Genomic DNA, 22,642 nt, shown 5'->3' with positions numbered 1-22,642 from the left:
TAATAAGCAATCCAAACCTAGACTATCCTATGTAATACTACAATACAATCCAGTGAGATTATTAACTGGACCATAAAACACTCACCCAGAAGTTGCATATCACATTTTATTTTATTCCCATATTCTGATTCTGACGGAAGAGAAGAAGGAAGACAAGGTGACAGGAACCAAGATGTCAAGCCAGCATAAACCGGCTGCCAAGGACACATAGCTTGAGAACGGAATGCCAAACTACATTGAGAGGCACCAAACCTCAATGCTGTTCCCAAAACGTCAAACACGAATGTGATTGGGCGCTGATAGTCAAGGGCAGAGGGCCAGGGGGAAGAGAAAATTGTAGCCTTGGCATGGGAATACTCAGATCCAGCTCTACTTTTGTTGTAGCTGCTTGTCTTTAGTAACAAAACCTTTCACTTCAAAGAAATGGAGTCAAGGGACTTTCTTTCCTAAGGGTCTAAGTTGGGATAGACTTGACACAGAGGTGGGATTCTATCAGCTAGCACCTATTCGCTACAACCGATTGTTAACATTCTAAGCAGTTCGGAGAACCGGTTGTTAGAAGAAATTACTGGCCTAATCCTGTCAGGAAGGCAGGAAGGAAACATTCTGGTGTTGCTTACAGAAACTGCCTCTCCGTTAACCCTTATTACGCTCTTGGCAGGAGTTTTTTTCCCTCCTTTGCTGGTTCTTTGCTTATGTGGAATGACCATTTAAAGTTACAATGGCATTGAAAAAAAGCGTCTTATGACCATTGTTCACACTTACGACTGTTGTAGCATCCCCACAGTCATGAGAGGCCAGGCGAGGAGATGCGTGCCTCGATGTGAGTGATATTGAGTTGACCACGCCCAGCCAATAACATGACCACCAAGCCATGTCCACCCAGTCACATGACCACCAAGCCACGCCCACCAACTAAGCCACACCCACAGAACCGGTTGTTAAAAAATTTGAATCCCACCCCTGACTTGACAGTATAGCTTTATTCATTGAATCTCCTAATACTAATATAGTTTCCAATATTAAATATATGTAAAATATTCATATATCTCTGTATCCTCCCTCTTGCACTCCAGTTTAAAGAGGAATACCATATAAACACACTTAAAACTGAACACACTCAAAATTGTAGGTAGTAGATTTTAGGAGAAGCCCTCCTATTCTACCAGCTGTTAAAATACTAGGCAGCATGAATAGTAAAGACCTTCAAGTTTCTAGGGTCTATAATATCGGAAGACTTAAATGGACACCGAACATCAAAAACATCATCAAAAAACCACAACAAAGAATGTTTTTCTTGCACCTACTCAGAAAGCTTAGACTGCCCGAACTGGTAGAACACCACCTGATTTGCACTTCCACAACTGTCTGGTTTGGCACAGCAACCAAACAAGACTGATACAGTTTTTAACTGATAGTTAAAACTGCATAAAAAACAACTGCAACCAACCTGACTTCCACTGAAGATCTGTATACTGCATGAGCCACAAAGAGGGATGTGAAAATATCTACAGACCCCTCACATTCTGGACATAAATTGTTTCAACTTCTTCCCTCAAGACAATGCTGTAGGCCGGGGCATTGCACACCAAAACAACTAGGCACAAGGACGGTTTATTCTCCCATGCCATCACTCTGCTAAACAACTAATTTCCACAATACTGTCTTACGCCCTGGGATGTCAAACCGCCTAGTAGGCTGTATGACTATTATCCTTTTTATCTTTCCTATTACTTATTTCATTATCTTCTTATGACTATAACTTCGTTGTTTGTAACTTATGATTTATGTTGATTGGCTTTATTTAGTATCCTATTATGATTTATATTGATTGATTATTTAGAATCCTATGACTATTACTGAGTTTTGTATCTTATGATTAATGATACTTGCATTTATGATCATGATTTATCCTTGGTGCTTGTATGTCCATTGAGAGAGTATGCACTGGAGACAAATTCCTTGTGTGTCCAACTACACTTGGCCAATAAAGCATAATATTCTATTCTAAACATGATAGAAAATAAAAAATAAAGATAAATCAGAAGTGTAAACATGTTTACACTGACAAACAATTGTTCCCAGAAATTCAATTCACTAATACACAACACTGAGCCAGAAAATAATCAATTTAAGCAAGAAATTCACTTGCTGAGAAAATGATGAAACCTGCCAATTGAGCTAAAATTATTTTGGCTCAGGAAAGAAGCTACGTACCTTTAAAGAAAACAAAAGACTTTGTCTATGATCATCGTTAAATTAAAATAATCAAAGACAATGTAAAACTAATTTGAAGGACTTTTGGATTGCATTCCTGATTTTTCCTAAAGGCCTCCTAACAGACTTGAAGCGTTCAAGGGTTCAAGTGTTAATTTGTTAGCAGTTACCCCAGTGTTATTTTTGTTCTTCCGAAACTACCAAAAACAGGGCTTTCACAGCATGATCTTTTCATTTATTTATTCTGCCATAATCTTCTGCCTCTTGCTGGTCACAGTATGATAATAAAAACAACAGAATTTTTTTTTAAAAAAAGAGGCCATTAAATCCAAATCCAAAGAAAGCCCAAATAGGAGATCAACAACAACAGCAAGAGATTTGGGTGCTGATACTGATAGACTCTGCAAAAAAAAAAAAAAAAAAAAAAAAGAAGTCCTATTTTTAATAAAAATTAAACAACCAGGAAGGAGGCCAGTCTGATTGCAGTGAGCAACCAGAGAAGTAGACCTGTCATATGACAGAACACAAGCCTTTATCTACAGAATCTCAAGGACAGGGTGAATCTGCTTGAAGGCCTGTACCAACCAAGTCATGAAGGGCTTTTTCAGCCAACACCAGAACATGAACTGTATTTGGAAGTAATCTGGGAATCCGTATTATCAAGGTTATGCAACTTGTTTTTGATTGAAATTGGAAAAAAAAAACATTAACGTTTCTCCTCTCTTTTAATTGACAGAAGAATATATTGGAAGGCTTAAAGTTCAGCTTTCCAACTGTAGACAAGACTGGTCCTTCTGCCTACATTTCATTATATTTTAAGATATCTTAATGTTTTTATTTAATTAAACTATACATACACTACCTAACATGTTACTATATATCCAGGTAATATAAGTAGGTAAAGGAACAGCAAATAACAAAAATGCCTTAAAATACATTAAGAAATTCCTTACCATTAACATTGTATTCAATATACAACATAACTCTCCAACTTTTTTCAGCAATCTGGTAATATCTAAAACATTATTCAAAAGCCTGAGGTTCAGTTTGCTACAGCTCATTTCATCAAATGCGTATAAACGGATGTAGGATGTAAATTGGGATAACCAGGTGAAGTCACATTGTTTAAAAACAACGTGACTTCCCTTTAATATTATACATGATATGATCATTCAGCAATATCTCAGTAGTTTCTATTAGCACAAACATGAAAACATTGTGCAAATGAATTAAGGTATACAACTCTGACATCAGGACTCAAAGCAAGAACCAGGTAACATATGAACATCCCAGGACATTCTACCACAGACCTATATAAGTAACTATAATGGAAAAGTGGGGCTTTAACAGCATCATTAAGTGAGTAATTATTGAACTTACATACAGCAAAAAGTTTTGTGGGAATAAACTTTGACTTGGGTATTGGGTATTTGCCACCATATGTATCTGATGAAAAGGAGGTCATGAAAGTTTTAATAAAGACTGTTAGTTGGGGAGACGCTGCCAGAATCTTGATTTTTTTTGTCACCCTAGATGAATACCACTGTCTTCCTACGGTATCTACAACACGATCAGTGGTCTTTAATTAATGCAATACCTGGGTAAATTCTCACATATTAACACCCATCATGTGCCTAAACTTCAACCAAGTTATAATATGTTTGTTTCGTGGGCAAATATGATCCCAGAAAATGGCACTGCTATAAACAAGGCTACTAATATCGTTTTAAGTTTCTAACGTTTGCCTTGATTTTTAGGCCTTAAAAAAGTTTTCAGATGAGAGGCATTTAAAAAATAATAAATAAAATTTCATAATTTGCCAACAATATCTTTCCTAAACTCTTTCAAAGAATTTGAAACTAAGCTTAAAAACAAAAACAAAGATGTTACGTTATTTGAAACATAATACATCCATATTATTACAACACAATAGAAAGCTGGGGAACCATGCTGGTTGAAATATGGATTTAATAAAGCGCATGTTGTTAAGAGTCAGCTTGCGAATATTTCTAAAGTGTATCAGCACACCATTCCTATTTTTTTTCCAGAGATTGTCTACATTGATCAAGTACTGTCAGGAGGTGATACATCTATTTATCCAACATATGTCAATACAAACATGATGAAGGCAGTCACATTCACTGCTCATATGTCTTCCTTATAGACGAAGGAAATATTGTTTGGAACCAAAGATATGCGACAGAAGACGCAGAAAAACCTATTCTTGCTTCACAACATTTTAATTCTGATATCAAAATTAAACTAAATTAAACCATTTGAGAATATAACAACGAATTATCTATTCTGAGTGAGTCTATTCTTCCCCAAAAGATTTTATTTCCCCCCAATACTTGCAGTGGTTTGAACCTGCAAATCTATAGTATGTCTACTCTACATTCAAAATATATACTCTTTCATTTTTTATTGAAACTGGGGCAAATGAAGATTGTGTGTAGCTGTGAGATTACGTTCTCCATACCCTACAATATTTTTGTTGCTAGAACTAGTCACCATGGATCTGCTTTTATTTGTGAGTTAATATGGATGCTCTAATTTATTTTGTCCTCAATTATATGTTCATCAAATAGGTAAAAAGATGGCTAGGCATGAGACTTTAGTTCAAACACATATGAAGAGTGCTATAATTGTGAGAAAGAGACAGTAAAACCACAGGAAAACATGTCTCCTGTAATATTCTTCATGAGTACCCCAAGGCTCTGTTTCAGGCCCAGTACTCTTCAACATCTTCATCAATGATTTGGACAAGGGGATAGATGGGAAACTCATTAAATTAGCACACAACACCAAGCTGTCTGGAATAGCCAACACTCCAGAAGATAGGCTTAAGATTCAGAAGGAAATGGATAGACTTGTACATTGGGCGCTATCCAACAAATTGAAATTCAGTTGTGAAAAAAGTAAGGTTCCATATTTAGGAAAGAAAAACCAAATGCACAGGTACAGTATATGTGGCACCTTGCTCAATAGTAATAACTGTGAAAGAGATCCTGGAGTCCTAGTGGACAATCACTTCCAAATAAGCCAGCAGTGTGTCACAGCTGCCAAAAAATTAATTTAAATTGGAGTAACTGCCGGAATCCTGACACCAACACACTTCTAGGCTGCATTAAGAATCAAGATCACATGAAATGTTAATACCACTTTATAATGCCTTGGAAAACTGCATCTAGTTTTGATCACCACAATGTAAGATGTTGAGACTCTAGAAAGAGTACAGAGAAGAGCAACAAAGATGATTAGGGGACTGGAGGTTAAAACATTAAAAAACGGTTGCTGGAATTGGGTATGTCTAGTTTAATGAAAAGAAGGACTAGGGGTGACATGATACGATGTTCCAACATCTCAGGGGTTGCTACAAAGAAGAGGGAGTCAAGCTATTGTCCAAAGCACCCGAAGGCAGGACAAGAAGCATTGGATGGAAATTACTCAAGGAGAGAAGCAACCTAGAAGTAAGGAGACATTTCCTGACAGTTAGAACAATTAACCAATTAACTTGCTTCCAGAAGCTGTGAATTCTCCAACACTGGAAGTTTTTAAGAAGAGATTAGGCAACCATTTGTCTGAAATGGTATAGGGTTTCCTGCCTAAGCAGGGAGTTGGACTAGAAGACCTCCAAGGTCCCTTCCAAATCTTCTATTCTATTCTATTCTATTCCTGTTCTATTCTATTTTATATTCTATTCCTGTTCTACTCTATATTCTATTCTTTCTATTCTATTTTCTATTCTATTCTATTCTATTCTATTCTATTCTATTCTATTCTATTCCTGTTCTATTCTATTTTATATTCTATTCCTGTTCTATTCTATTTTATATTCTATTCCTGTTCTACTCTATTTTCTATTCTATTCTATTCTATATTCTATTCTATTTTCTATTCTATTTTCTATTCTATTCTATTCTATTCCATTCTATTCCATTCCATCCCATTCCATTCTATTCTTGTTCTATTCTATTTTATATTCTATTCCTGTTCTATTATTCTATTCTATTCTATTCTATTCTATTCTATTCTATTCTATTCTATTCTATTCTACTCTACTCTATTCTAGGTATACCCTTGTTATCTGGAAGGTGTACTATGATGAAAAGGGAGTCCAAAACAAGGACAAATAGGCTGAAAAACAGCTTCTATCCCAGAGCAGTAACTATATTGAATTCTACTGTGTAGTATAATACTAATGCAGTATCAGGGGGTTTCGGTTCAATTGTATAGAATGGGAAGAATGTGTGTTTTTGTTTTATTTTTATAGTTTGCTTATGTATGATGTACACTGAAGATGGCATTTAATTACATTGTACGAGGTGCAATGACAATAAAGTAAACTAAATTAAATTTGCCCATTATATCCATGAAGCTGTAAAATGATCTGTGAAATTAAACCTGGTTACTCCAATCAATAATCTCACCTACATTATTACCCAGAATAAGTTAACTCAAATTTAATATGCAACAGAGTTGTTCAGTACATCAGGTTTATACACACTATGTGTGTATTATTTACTATTCTGCATGAGATTTCATTAACATGGAATTATTTTCTTAATCTGTGAAATTATTTTCTATAATTGTGAAAATGGACATTACCAAATATAAGAAAACTATTATATTTTGTCTTTGATCTATTCTTTTAGTTTTATGGTAGGTGAAAAAAAAACCTGGCTGATTGACAGTATAAAGAGCTTGTTTATATCTTAAATAAAGAAATAAATATATAAATAAGTAGATACTTTTTGGGTTGTTCTCCCAAACCGCTCATGTAAGATATTGTAAATGAAATGACAACCGAACGATCAAATAGTATTGTATTCACTGGAACTAATGACTCAGATTATGAATTACATGCAAAAGGAATTTTGAACCTGACCCTAAAGTGTTCGAATAAAAATCTTAAAATCTCCATTGAAATCTGATTAATTTCAATGGAGCTACATCTTGCATAACTCTGTTTGGAGAAATCCATCTTGGAAATAAAGATTCATGAATATAAACTTTCAAGATTGATCTGCCACTAGTGTTTTTTAGTTGATATCATTGTAACTAACTGAAAAAGAAGCTTTAATTCTGATGAAGACTCATTAGCACTTAAGAACTAAAATCTGTTTTGAGTTTCATGGTTCAGATACATAAACTCCAAGGAAAAGCAGTTTTCTTTTTCATTGCCAGAATCTGAAACACATTTCGAGAGTTAAAATCTTGAAAAAGTGTTTTCAGAATAAGAGACCCAAAGCTATTCAGCTGAAAGCATTGAACAAACTGACTTTGAAAATGCACAAATACGACAAAGAAAAATATACCAAACTTTCAAGTTGTCATAACCACCCACCATCAAATGTTTGAAGGTGGGTCTTTCCATTTGGTGGTCAGGGACAGACACAAAAAATTTGTTCAGGCTATTTGCAAACTGGAGGCAGTCTAAGCTTATGCTTTTTGCTTTTTGAAATTGAACCTTGCTTGCACACAAGATAACATGAGTGCACTCTGGACTGTTTGCTCATAACTGTGATGGGTGCACTGAGTATAAGAACAGCCATTAAGGACTCCCTACACAGCCTGAAGAGGAGGTGGGAATATTGCAGGGTTAAATGTTGTGCTGTGACTCTTTCAATCACATAGTCTTCTTCTTCAAACTTGAGAATAACTGGTGGATATTCTTGCCAATCCGCATTAACATCTGAAATAATAAAAAAAAATCACATTAGGAGCTGAAACTAATTCAAATGTATTAGGAAAAACAAAAAGTTGGACCTCTTATATTTTTAATTTTTTTTAAAAACGCTCAGAGTTCAGAGTCCAATAGGGTGCAGAGTAAAGGATCGTACTAAATTGGACCCAGATATATCTTATTTGGTATTTAGGAATAGGAAATTATCCCCCAGTCTTTTTAACAGGAATAGTGTACAGTTTGTGGATTTGCCCTAAAATTCAAACACAATAAAATGACATTGCTACTGTTAACGGCATTCTTCTCCTTGCTCTAAAATGGAACTGTTTACACTGTTTGACCCAATTACCTTTTTCTCTGGTGTCAAATAATGTCAGAACCCAAACTTATTAGTAAATAAATTTAATAATAAAGAACCCACTCCCCCCCCCCACAAAATAGGTATTATTGTTTCGCATAAGCAGAACAGTTCCAAAGTAGATTCTCAATTCACAAACAAGCAATTACCTCCATTACCTTTAGGCATAATTAACTCCTCTTTAAGAACGAGTGCTCTAAATTATTATTTTGAGAACCAATTCTGGACTGCAATATACTCTTTTTTTCTCTCTCTCTATTGTGGCCTTTAATGAACTTTTTAACAGATAAATAGCAACTGGTAACGTCCCCTATTCATAATTAATTTCTTATATATGCAATCCAACATGGTGACATGCTTTGTGAACCTATCAGCATTTTCATTAACTTTAATGCAGAGCCCCCCACCCACAGCCTCCCCCCCCCAAAATCTGGCAGTCAGCTTGTTCAGAACCATTTTCAACCGCCTCTCCTATTTGTGTGGGTGGGTATGTGCCCTTCAGAAAGATGGCTTAGTCGCAATTTCAGGAAAGCAGAATCCCGTAGGTGGGAGCTTCTCCTTTCCATTTCTCCTCAAAACCGTTTCCTCCAAGCGCCAACGCGTACGGTTTTTAAAAAGGGATTAGCATGGAGGGGGGCGTGCATAAGCGCACCAACGTGCCTACCGTCTCTGTCCTCTTGTTTCTTTTTTATTTTTCTTATATGTATCCATTTATTCGTAACTATGTTGTTGCGCATACCTATTACCTTGGAAGCAATTGACAAACCGAATAAATAAAAATAAATAAAATGTACAAAGCAAGCAGCAAACAACAACTCCTCCTCCTCCTCTTCTTCTTCCTCCTCCTCTTCCTCCTCCTCTTCTCCCTCCTCCTCTTCCTCCTCTTTTTCCTCCTCCTCCTCCTCCTCTTCTTCCTCCTCCTCCTCTTCCTCCTCCTCCTCTTCCCCCCCTCCTCTTCTTTCTCCTCCTCCTCCTCTTCTCCCTCCTCCTCTTCCTCTTCTTCCTCCTCCTCTTCCTCTTCCTCCTCCTCCTCTTCCTCCTCTTCCTCCTCCTCCTCTTCCTCCTCCTCCTCTTCCTCCTCCTCTTCCTCCTCCTCTTCTTCCTCCTCCTCCTCTTCTTCCTCCTCCTCCTCCTCTTCTTCCTCCTCCTCTTCCTCTTCCTCCTCTTCTTCTTCCTCCTCTTCCTCCTCCTCTTCTTCCTCCTCCTCCTCTTCTTCCTCCTCTTCCTCCTCTTCCTCCTCCTCCTCTTCCTCCTCCTCCTCTTCCTCCTCCTCCTCCTCCTCCTCTTCTTCCTCCTCCTCCTCTTCCTCCTCCTCCTCTTCCCCCCTCCTCTTCTTTCTCCTCCTCCTCCTCTTCTCCCTCCTCCTCTTCCTCTTCTTCCTCCTCCTCTTCCTCTTCCTCCTCCTCCTCTTCCTCCTCTTCCTCCTCCTCCTCTTCCTCCTCCTCCTCTTCCTCCTCCTCTTCTTCCTCCTCCTCCTCTTCTTCCTCCTCCTCCTCCTCTTCTTCCTCCTCCTCTTCCTCCTCCTCCTCTTCCTCCTCTTCTTTCTCCTCCTCCTCCTCTTCTCCCTCCTCCTCTTCCTCTTCTCCCTCCCTCCTCCTCCTCCTCCTCCTCTTCCTCCTCCTCCTCTTCTTCCTCCTCCTCCTCCTCCTCCTCCTCCTCCTCCTCCTCCTCCTCCTCCTCCTCCTCCTCGATGCTCCTTGAATCACCGGAGTTAGTCGACGGGTGGGAGGAGAGGCGGGAGCCCTTGAAAGCCAGGCCAATGTCTCCGTCGCCTCTTTGCGCAGCCCACCCCACGTTTTCTCAGACCCCCCAAAGGCTATACTTCTCCCAAGAGGATGGAGAGCGAGGGAGGGAGGGAGGGAGGGCAAGGAACCCCAATTGCCACGAGAGGAGGGGCGGGCTAGGGGTGGGTGGGGGGTGGGTAGGGGGGCTTCCCCGAAGCCTAAAGGGGGGCCGTCCGGCCCTGAGAAAGCGGGTCGGGCGAGAAAGGCGCCTTCCTCGGCGCTGTCCCCGGTGCTGAAAGAAACGGCAACCTCCCCCCGCGCCTCTCAACCTACAAGGAGGGAAGAAGCCGCCCTCCTCGCTTTGCCAAGGCGGCCCCGGGCTCGCGCTTCCAGGGCCTTCGCGGGGGCGAGCAAAGAGGGAGCCCCCCCCCCAAAATCCGGAGGCGCCCTCGCGGCGGGCACGCGCGCACCGCCTGCTTTCCTTGCCCGCTGCCTTCCCCGGAGTCCCGGGAGCGCGCGCGGGCGCGTGTGTGTGTGTGAGTGTGTGCGCGAGAGAGAGAGAGCGAGGGAGAGGGAGCGTGTGACAGAGAGGGGTGAATGTAGCGTGGCAGCCTACGGAAGGAGCTGGAGGTAACCGGAGCCTCGGGGACCCCCCCCCCCAAGAGGAGCAGCCTTTGAAGGAAACCCTGCAGTCCAAAGCGGGTCTTTGCTTCCTTGGGCTGGCCGGCTTCCCCCCCTCCCCCCCTCCGCCTCCCCCCAAGAGCACTGCAGCAGCGGGGCCAAAGCTTCCCTCGCCCACCCTCTTCCAGCAGCCAGATTTATTTTTAATTTTTAATTTTTATTTTATTTTTATTGCTTCTGCTGGGCTCGAACCCTTCCGCGGCTTTGCTCAATAGGATCTCATTTGCCGAGCGAGGAAACGGTCAAGGGAAGAAGAAGGAGGAGGAGGAGGAGGAGGAGGCGGTAGTAGTGGCACAGGAAGACGAGGAGGAGGAGGAGGAGGAGGAGGCAGAGGCAGCAGAGGAATATTTCGGGCTTTGGTGGACGCTCTACTTTTCATGGCAATGCAAAAAAACCGGCAGATTTCTCCTTGCCTGGCTCTCTTGGTTTGGGGATTTATCTGGGGGGTCTACTCCAACGGCATACAAATAGGTGAGTGTCTTCCTCGGAGCAAGCAACCCCCCCCCTTTTTTTTTGTCTTCCTCGCCCAAAGGCTAGGATTTTCTTTTATTTTTATTTTTTTTGTTGTTCTTCCTCTAAAGAAGATTCGATTCTACTCCGGTTCATCGCATGTAAACTTAGACTGAGCTTCCCCTGCTGAACGAAATGGATGCTAAGAGTTGCTTTCGTTAGAGACCGGTTCCCAGTAGCCTTGTTTCCCCAATTCAAATGACTGCTTCCCAGCTATACTTTTTTTGTCCCATTTTCTTTTTTAAAAAACCCCAAAACCAGTTCATTTCCACAAAATGCAGATGACATTTCCCCCTGAAATCATGAAATAGGATCCCCTTGGATGGATTTTTTGTTTTTTTAAAGAAAATCAGAAGGTGTCTGGATCAGTGAAGGGTGCAAATCTGAACTGGAAGGGTATTTAGAGTGGCCCCTGCCCCTGCCCCCGATCTTAATCGGGGTTTGCAATTACTAAAAAGCAGCAAAAGACGACCACTACCGTAGGTTAGGACAGATTGTCCTGAAAATCAGTGAGATTAAGGCCATTCCAGTCTGAGGCAAATTCCAAGGCCATTTCCCCACAGCAAGGACTCATATTCCTCCAGCTCAGCCTTGCAGCACTGATATCTTCTCTCGTTCGGGTCTGTTTCTGTCTCTGGTTCTGTTTTGATGTTTGTCTGTCATTCGTCCAACAGGAGGGCTCTTCCCCAGAGGGGCAGATCAGGAATACAGTGCATTCCGGGTAGGAATGGTTCAGTTTTCCACTTCAGAATTCCGACTCTCACCACACATTGACAATCTGGAGGTGGCCAACAGTTTTGCTGTCACCAATGCATGTGAGTAATCAATCTCTCCTTGGGTTCCCTAGATTGGTAGGGTTGGGGCAAGCAACTGCCATTGTGAATCATGCAAAGAAGGAGCGTAATGATTTTGGCATTTTTATCCCTCCCAAAATAATCTTGGGAAAACTTGGTTGGAGGGGTGAGGCGCTTCAACTATGGAGTATCCATCTAGCTTTGATTGCCTGTCACCCTCATCCTTCCATCCCCACCCCTCCCCTTTCAAACTGGATTGTACCACTTACGTTGGCAGTTAATTTTCAAGCACATTACAGGTTCTCTTTCTGTTTTACATAAATTGGCTTCAGTTGAGGAGTGACCCCACCCTTCTCAATATAAGAGAGGGGTGTGTGGTTTTCTCTATTTGTTTCTCAAATTAACCCCACTTATGCTGATGTATTTGCTTCTTGAAATTAATTCTTTTTCTCTTGCAATAAGGGGCTATTTGGGGTTGGATTTTTATGTATTTGTTTTATGGTTTTCTATTGCAGAATGTATAGAATTTTTCAATCTGATAATTACATCTTTTTGCCTTCGTTATACGACCATTCATTTTATCCTTCGATTAAAAAAAAAAGGATAAACCTACATTTTCATCTCTCAACCTTTCCTTAGCTTGGTTCTTGATTCTGTAGAGTACAGTATAGAAGGAGATGTTGAGAATATATATAACGAGAGTAATTGTGAGATATTCTTTCTGGATCCTGTATCGATGGCTGGCTGGTTGCACATGGCAGAGGATCTCTTATATCCCTTGAGATGGCTGTGTCAGGAGAAAGATTCCATGTAGGATGTGTGCAGAAAGACACAATTATTTCTATGACTCTGATTTCAAATCTTTGACATCTTGCATTGTTTGGGAAAAGATACATTGAAGGAGAGTGCTAGAGGAAGCAACCCAAAAGCTGCAGCTGGATTATTGCTCTGAAAAGCAATAGCTGTAGAAATACTGATCAGCCATTTTCCTTTTTGCAATTTTACCATTTTAGAATTATACTGCCCCTATCTCTTTCTCAATAAATCACATCACTTTAAGGAGCTCTCTCTTGATTTGGGGAGGGAAGAAATGAATAGAAGGCGCTAAGGTTCTGAATTGGGGATAGAAATGTCTGCCCCTATACAATAATGCTGCTAGAATGAGGATAACTGGAATAGCAGTCTTGCTTGGCATATTTTCAATGAATCTTTAGCATATCCAGAATAAACATTTGACAGTCTTCTTCCTCTTGCTTGGCCTTAATTTGATATTCTTCTTGTACAAGGTTGGTTCAAATCCATTGGCTTCCACAGAAGGTCATTGGATAATTAAGCTAGGCACTCCCTTTTATTCCAGTGTACCTTGCAGACTTGTGAGTAAAAAAATGGTAGGGAAGACAGATGTACATGTCACCATGAGTTAGAGAAGGAAAGGTGGTATATATATATGTTTCCAGGAGTTTTCAGCAAAGCAAACAGTGTATATAGATAATGAAAGAGCATATAACAAAAATAATACTGAGCCAAATCAAACCTGAAATAGCTTGGGTTTATGTTGTTGTTGCTAGCTTTCAGGTTTTTTATCCATGTCTTAACTGAAAAAACACATTTATTTAGGGGATAGATGATAGAACAACAAATTATTGTGGCTAACCACTGCCATTATTTCATTTTCTTTCCACTTAATTATTTACATACAGAAACGTGTCCTTTATCACACTTCATTGTTCAACAATATCTCTTAAGATGTTCATCACTGAATTGGACATTGTTAAACTTATTACAATATAAAGTGGAATGCAATGGTTGAGAAAATGTTAGTCCTGATCTTAACAGTCTAATTTTGGGCTGGAATGGAATGAATACAAAGCCCACATTACAGATTATTAGAATATCAATACAACACCTTAAAAGTCATATAATTAGAGAATGGTGGCTGAACTGACTCTCTGCATGATGGTCTGTGTAGAAAAATAAGTCCTAGGTAGAATGTACTTTGTCATTTTGTCACCTGAGAGAGCTAATTCCTCACAGGAATTAACTCTGAAATGCTAACTAAAACCATGATCTGCCCTGTGGATGGAAAAGCATATTCTACACATTCATGTGTTAGAGATTATAGTTACATGCAGCTGTCTGCAGTGAAAATTAACATATTGAATGTAATGGCTGTCATAGCAGAAAAAACCCCAAGTTCATCTTAAACCCATTTTATTGTAGAGTAGGCTTATGTAGGCAATACCTATTTTCATTCCTTGTATTAATGATTAAGTAATTATTAAATACCACTGAAATTTCACAACATTTCAAAATGGATAATGTTAAAGGTTTCACTGAATTCTTTATGAGAGAGGAGGGAGACTGAGGGAACAGGAGATAATGTTAGTCTTCCAGAAAAACCTTTGGACAAAAGGAAAACTTATGACTATTCTCATGTATCGGGGCTATTTTAATTTTTTTGTAGACTTATTAAAGGAAACTCATTGAGTCAGCCCTGTATTTTTGTGATTAAATGAAACACCCCATTATTACAAGTAGACTCCAAGTCTCAAATCTATTTTCATTTCAAAAGCAGAGCCCTCAAAAGCACAGATCTTAAACCGAAGGCTCTTGGGTATATGCAGAATACATTTTCTTCATCTATTTTTCTCTCTGTTTAGAGCAGAAAAAAGATTTCTAGGGAGGAATGATCCTTACCACCTCTTCTTAGAAATGTGGTATGGTCAAGATCAAAATAATCAATAAATCCACGGGGATTACCAGGGACGATTAAGTATATACTTTGAAAAATCAGGAAATTGAGAAATATAAAAGTTTTAAAACAAAAACAAACCCAAGACTTTAAAAAAACAAAATACAACTAGTCAGAGAGTGAAAAAACAATCCAAATTAAACTAATGTGCCATAATACTTTGAAACCAAGATTATAATGAACCAGCATTACAACTGAATACATCTTAACTCATTTACTAATAAATAAGACATTACTATACAGTTAACATAAATAAATAAAGTCACAATTAAACCATGATATTATATTTTATAGGGAGATGATGAATCTCTAATGAATGTCTAAGTTTGGTAAAATGTTAGAAATAAAACATTCAACTATATCATCAGATGTTTTATACAGAAATGTATTAATTTAAAATTTACCATTTTTAGTATGACTGATCTGAAGAATCAGAAAAAGACAAAAGAAAAAGACATTTCATGTCATATAGATGCAAAGAATTGAAGTTTGATAATGAAGAAAGAGGAGAAAAAGATGAAGAGAAAATATTAGATAAATGGTAAATTAACATGAGAGCCACAATTATGAAATAATAAAGTTCATAAATAAAATAAAGTTCAGCCTGGCAAAAATATTATTATTATTTGTATATTATCCCATGCTTTAAAAAATCTGGATGCTTCACACTAAAAAAATCAATAATATGTTGAAAAAAATTCAATAGAACTTTTATAACATGCTCAATTTATACTTTGTAAGAAAAAAATACACCAAAGCCATGAAAATTAAGCTTTGAGTGCTCAGGGGAAGAGTTACTTTTAGTAGAGTTTAAAGAGACCCAGACAGGATCTGAACAGGCCTCAGAAACAAGTTGTTACTATGGTAATAGTAGCCATCAAAGACGCCTGGCCCCGAACAAACCCCCACTTCCCTAACGTCTTGGTGGGCAGTACTTACCCAAAGATCTTCTTTTCAAGTGTATCACATAGTGTGTGCAGATTCATTTGGATGAGAGTTTCCTTCATACATTTATCCCTATTAGTCTGGAATAAGATATAAATCTACATAGTAACATTGAACTCATGCCCAAAATATATTGGCAAATAATGCTTACATTGGGACACTTGGAGTGACATACAGGCTTGCATATGATTCAGTAAGAAAAATCATTCTATCCCCTATATATGATTTCATCCTCTGTCCTCACCATCTTTGAAATACAATGGGGGGAAAATGTGTAGCTCTCCCTGATTGTTCAGTGCTTAAATTAAATCATATTGCATGGACTGCCATCTTCTGCTTGGGTTGAGATTATGGATTTGTTATTTCATTCTTAATAGGTTCTCATTTGTTGGCTGTACTTCATATTCCTTTAACATTTCAACTGTAGTTAACTTATAACTGTCTGGAATCTTCATATTATAAGTAATATTAGTCAGTGATCAGGACAGTTGGATTGGGTTAGGAAATATAAATTGAGGTGTATAATATTTTGATATTAACATCACAGGGTCAAATGGCTTATTTATTTTTTAATATCTTGCCAAAGACCATTATGAAACTCCTCTTTAAAAAAACCAGCTTTTTATTGTATAGTTGCTTCCTAAGCTACCAATATGCATATGACAGGATATGTTATAAATATGTTATAATATTAATACACTAATGTGTATATTTTTTTAAAAAAAGAATTGTATATGAATTAATGAATATGAATTAATGATTTTCTTCAGCCATTGTAAAAACATTTGGCTAATATAGATAATCTCTATAACTGGAAATGCTGAGGTAAACTTCAGACAAAGTAAGATTCTTGACTTAATTTTTTCTCAGCCTCTTGACTATAATTTTTATATCTCAGTATGGCAGCAGATAAATTAAAAAATATTTTAGGTATTCACTGGAGCATATTGATTAAAATAGGAGCAATGCAAATATTAATCACTTGAACGAGATGGTGTAGAACAGGGGTATCAAACTCACATCATCACAGTGTCATTACATGATGTATCGGGACTTTTTTCCCCCTTTGCTAGACCAGGCAGGGGCGGGGCCAGCACGTGATGCCTTCGGCCCGTGGGCCGTGAGTTTGACACCCCTGATGTAGAAAATAAATGCATGTATCTAACAGTTTTCCATTGTCTACCTATTTCTTTTAAAAGAAAATAAATAGATAATTACAATAACACCTTCCTTAGATTCTTTCTGGTATAGCTTAAATGTTATGAACAAGGTAAGCCAAAGAAGAAATTGTTGAGAGCTTTGGGGCAGTGGGCTGAATGTATTTACATGGCACTGTACCTAATTGGTGCCCACTGGAACTTTCCACACAACCATATCCTAAATCACCTAAGAAAGGATTTCAACTACCGAGTCACTCACAAAAATTGGCCAAGTCAAATCTGAGAAGTGGCATCTTAATGTTCTATTGATGAAGACGAATCAATGGATCATGCAAAACTTGCTTACATGACAGTTTTAACTGGCAGTGCCATTACTGAAAAGCATCAGGTAAAATGTAGATTACGTTTTTGTCTCAGATATGCTACAATCTCAAATATGGAGCAGTTCATTATTAATAGGCATGAAATGATACATATGCCAAAGTGAACCAAACTGTTTTCTAAAGTTGTTAAGAAAGTCAATTTCATAACTGAGTAAATTATGCTAGTAGGTTATCCTTTCATAGCCAAATTAATGCAACAGAAAACAAGCAAATAAGTAAAATCATCCAATAAAAACAGAACACAGAGAAGTCAAAATGGCATATATTTTTCTGTGGACTGTATAGACCTTAAAGGAAGGGTACAATTTTTTGCAGATAATCTTAAAATGCATGTGGTTCTTTATTCACAAAGAATACACTTTGGGAGTATTCTTTGCGAATATAAGGGAGAATATATGATGTTTTCAATTTAATCTTTATTGGCAGGAATAGTAGTGCTAATAATTTACAATTGCCATCCTTTCTGGTAAATACATTACTTCTGAATGTAGCTTTGACCAAAGATTAAGGAAGAAAAGGCAAAGTTATGTGGAATGCACAAGAAGAAAAAAGAGAAGGCTTGAAGCTATGAATCTATCCGTTATCCTCACCTGGTGTACTTCAGTAGATTGGTTTCCAATTACTATTGTTTTTTCTCTTTTATGTTTTTTGAATAGTGGACCTAATCCAACAAGTATCAGTTAGGTGAGAAATGATAATGGATTTTAATAAATGTTCTAGAATAGAAAGCCAGGATGTATTTGTGCATAATCATTTGAGTATAAACTCTGGTAGCCAGTTATCTTTAATTCATGCTATGCCCGTTAAGACAGTTAAAATTGCCAAAAGAATTTAAAGGACACACTTAAAATAAAACAAATCAATAAAAAATAGTGAATGTGACACAATAGTGATCTGATAGTTGACAAACTCACGTTTTTCTCTTTGGCTTATCAATATAATTACTACATACTCAAAAGCAAATGATAAAAGAGAAAAGTAAATAATGTAATGGGATTATGTAAAACGACACATTATTAAAGGTTTAACTAGGGACAAGATGGTTGTAATTGATTTTGGTCTTTGACTTTAATACAAAAGATTATTGGATTTGATAATGCAGATGACAAATATACATACATATATATATATATATATATATATATATATATATATATATATATATATATATATATATATATATATATCAATCATATGAAATGCTACCTTTGACAAAAGACATCAATATTAGACAGATCCACTTCACTTCCGTGGGCTTTCCTTCAAAAGATACAGGCAGGGCATTGTGATAAGAACTCTTTTGTAAGAGGGCTGGCAGGAAGATGTCCACCAGATGGCAGTATGGACCTAAGCAACAGAAAGGCTGCACCAATTGTTCACTCTCACTCTCTTCTTATGCCCATCAATGCAAACATGCAGATATGCAAATCCCATCCCAACCCCACAACCCCAAAATTGTGTATGTGTATGTCTAGAAAAGAGAGAGAGGGAGAATATATCTGAAACCTGGTTCATGATATATTATAAGACTTGTCCTAAAAACGTATTAAAAATGTCAATAACAGTATTCAAAATAACATCAAGAACTCAATCACAAGACATGTCTTCTGGTGAATGTTTCCCATGCTTTCTGTGACCAGAAAGGCAGGTATAATTGTAAGGGGACAGAATGTTTTGAACTAGGTCCATTTTTGCTTGACATTATTTATGAATTATATGTGCCATGTCTGTGCAATTTGGCCTTCCAGAATTCACATTTCTATCTCCAGAGTTCCTCAGGAACTATTGTTCCATGTGACATTCTGAGAAAAATAAAATAAAAATAAAAGCAGATTGTCTTTTACGGAACTTCCTAAATTGCCCCCTGGCAACTGTCACGCTTTGCAACCACCTTCTGAGAATTCTGCAGATTTGCTGAACTTGCTTATACTGTCAAAGTCCTAAATACATTGGGGTCAAAATATTAATAAGGGGTCCACTTTGCTAAATGCTTATCTAAATCTAAATTCTGATTCTGTGGAGCTTTTTTTTTAGATTAGCACATTAGCAAAAATTGAGAGAGTAGAGAATACTTTTCAGAAATGACCACAGACAAACAGGGCTATTACGTAACGCCTTCGTTTTCTTATCCCAAGACATTACAGAATATGTACTTTCAGGCTATTATGGTGTAACTGCATGCATACATCTCCATTGTGAATTAAGTGGAAATCATTCCCAAGGAAGCATGTGTAGCAAACTTTTCCCATCTGGTGCATTTCAAATGTGTGGGATGATTGTTCCCAGAATTCACATATACCCATTTCTGCTGCAACCGATTGCAAATGAAAGCTGTGTTATCAGCTTCATTAATACTAGGCCTCCAGAGTGCATTGGATTGGCGAGAGCAATCCATGCTTGATTCCTTTGCTACTTTTATGCAAGTAAAGAGGTCAATGTCTTCTGCAGGGAGGTGTGGTCTCCATTGGAGCAGACATAAAGGGAGAAAAATGTTTATATCTCCCTTATTCGACTATTCTAGCTGTTTAACTATTTTTTTAAAGAAACACCATTCCAAGGATACTATAATTTTACTCCTAGGATACATCAGGGTAAGAAATAAGGAGAAAGATTTAGAGAGCTTAGATACTCAGCCTTCCCTAGACTACTCAGCACCTACCCTTACCTTCTCTGAAGCTTTCCAAGGACAGAATTTACTATCCTTGGAAATACCCAACTCTGGAAATTGTCAAGAAAGTGGTAGTTCTAATGTTATATTTTCACTTCAGAGTTCAAAGTCCCAGACACAAGAGATGAAACTAAATATCATAATTATAAGATTCGGGAAGCATTATACCAAGATCTATAGGATTGCAATCTAATAGTATTTTATACAATTGTAGCGGGAGTACATTTTTCTTTGATGAGAGCTTTTTTTTTGCTGCAGAAAGGACCACAGTAGAGATATTGGGCAAATTTTCATCCCTTTTCATCAGTTGCCTATATATTGTTTTTATTAGAGCAACAATTCTTGGAGAAATACCATAACAGTGTGGATCTTGAGAAAACAAAGCTATTGAAGTTTTAAATGTACTATATTTGCTTTTTGTTTCACAAATTATTCTGTTTTATAAGGAGAGATTTGCAATACCTTTTAAAGTAATTCAGGCATAATGCAACTGAGAATGGCTCTTTAAAGAAATGGCCTATATACACATGAACATAATTCTATGATTTGGATATACTGTATGTTTAAGAATTGCAACTCAGAACTACACTTGCTATTGGCTGTTTGAAATATGGTGATTATCTGAAAATATATGTATTTATTATAAGCCAATGTTAATATTTTTAAAACTACTTTAAGCACTATATTGAAAACAATATAGTTATGTTCTGGATGAGACTAGTAAATTAGGTATTTTATGTGACATATTATAACCACCATGAGTATTTATATGAACAGACAGTTTATATAAATATAATCATTATCATCTCCTCATTATCAACGTCTAAAGCATCTAGCGCTTCTATAGAAATGTGATAAGACTATAACTCTCAGTATTTCCAGTTCAATAAGAAATTTAATCATATCACATATTCTTCCTCTATTGTGATATATGCTATCACCTGCCAGCAATATCCTTTTAACCAGAAAAAAATAATTTCATTTATTTATTAAATTTATATGCCATCTATCCTACTATCAAGTGACTCTGGGCGGCTTACAGTACAATGTCATCACATTATAATGGACTCAAGATTAAGATCAGGAATCAAAGAAAGGATAAAGTAATTTCCACTTCATAGGTTAACCTATTTCTACCAATCTCACGGAGCAGGGGTGTCAAACTCGTGTCGTCACTATGTTGTCACGTGACATATGGCAACTTTTTCCCCCTTCCGGGCATGGGTATGGCCAGCGCATGACTCATCCCACCTGTGGGCCCTGAGTTTGACAGCTCTGTCATAGAGGAATCATTCTGGAAAAAAGAACCTTTACCAGCACAATTTTGCTAGAGATTGCTAAACTTACACGCAAAAGTTTCAAGCTATCACAAAAGGCCTCAACAAATACAGCAGGATTTTTCAACATATTGCAAATGTTAATTGTTATGATATTTGAATATAGCTCACATATAATCATATTTTAACTATTTCTTCATAGCCACTCTGTCTACCATCTTCCCCACTCCCACCATCCAAATTTAAATCTTGTTAGCTTAGTCATTCCATGGAGCTGACTAAATGGTCTGTGGCTTGTGAAAGCTTATGACTTTTGATAAGATTTATTACTCAGATACAATTCCATCAGACTTCTAATTTATGGGCTATAGTAGTTTGTAAAATAAAAAAGGTACTTGTTTTGAATGCTATTTTCCTGTTGTTGCAAAAATTAAGCATGGGAGTTATATAGGAAAATAGTGGTATCAAGTCCTAAAGTTCTACTCCCATAATGCTATGCAAAGCTCATTATATGCATAACCACACATTCAGTCTAGTCTTTTTGGGTTCACTTTCTTCTTCCATACTGTATACTTTTCAATGCAGATAATAATTTCCTAATTTTTATTCCAGCTGGTATTTAAGGTTTTCTCTAGAGCTGTTTCCATAAACCATTCCGTAATTTGTCATTGTTGCTTTTGTTTGAAAAAGCAACATGCATATGATAATTGATAAAAATAAAAAAATACAGTGATGATTGTATCCAGGTACTTGTAGTGTGAACAGGCATTGAGTGTGTGATTCACAATGAGTATTGGATAAAAAGTGCTTTGATCACTTATGAGACAGTGACCTTGATGCATATGAGAAGCCCATCTTATTTTATTATCTTCTATAATCAGAATAAAATATGATATAGCCAATATTCTTAGTTGATAAACACAACTTTTTCAATGGTTTTCTGCAAATAGCAAAATACTGTACATTCTCCATTGTTTCATTTCTCATATTTATTTGACTTGCAGTGTGATATTATAATAAATCAAATTATTTATTATAAAAGAGACTTTAGGCTTCTTCACTTAGAAACCATTTGAAATTCATTTTTTCAATAGCAAATAAATTTAACTACTGTATATTGCTGACAACCTATTCAAAATCTGTAATGGGACTAAGTTCCAAATGAATCTTTGCTATATTTACTGAATTCATTCTCATTAGTTAGGCTGCTATATATCTTTGGATTCAATACATTTACATGTAATTAAAAATATAATTAAATTATATTTTTAAGTGATGGTCACTTATGTTTCATCTTAATAGCTGATCAAATTTCACTTGCATGCTTGATTAAATAGGACCTTGCGTTTCCCTTGAGGCTGTAAGTTAAGAATGCTTTATCAAGTAGTGCTGACAAAAGTATTTATAAACATGTCATGATGTATCCAAATGTTTTTCGAATACTACAGAAATATCAGTAAAACCATTTCCTGAACTTTTTAGCAAGT

At 37.2% G+C, this 22,642-nt stretch overlaps 1 protein-coding gene across 6 annotated transcripts in view; it reads left to right on the top strand.

Annotated features, from left to right (window-relative positions):
* Positions 1-10,935: 10,935 nt before the first annotated feature.
* Positions 10,936-22,642, top strand: part of GRIA2 (glutamate ionotropic receptor AMPA type subunit 2) — a 74,794-nt gene continuing 63,087 nt past the window's right edge. For all 6 annotated transcript variants that reach the window (XM_087936677.1, XM_087936676.1, XM_087936672.1 and 3 more), the window contains exons 1-2: positions 10,936-11,137; positions 11,851-11,991. In XM_087936677.1, coding sequence (XP_087792803.1) covers positions 11,044-11,137; positions 11,851-11,991 — 235 coding nt within the window. In that variant the 5' untranslated portion in view covers positions 10,936-11,043. The remainder of the gene's footprint in view (positions 11,138-11,850; positions 11,992-22,642) is intronic.

The sequence above is a fragment of the Pseudonaja textilis genome, chromosome 6, assembly GCF_049901715.1.
Source record: "Pseudonaja textilis isolate UNSWEBS1 chromosome 6, rPseTex1.2, whole genome shotgun sequence".
Lineage (NCBI taxonomy): Eukaryota > Metazoa > Chordata > Lepidosauria > Squamata > Elapidae > Pseudonaja > Pseudonaja textilis.
The sequence above is the reverse complement of the archived record's forward strand: the minus strand, read 5'-3'. Positions and strand labels throughout refer to the sequence as shown.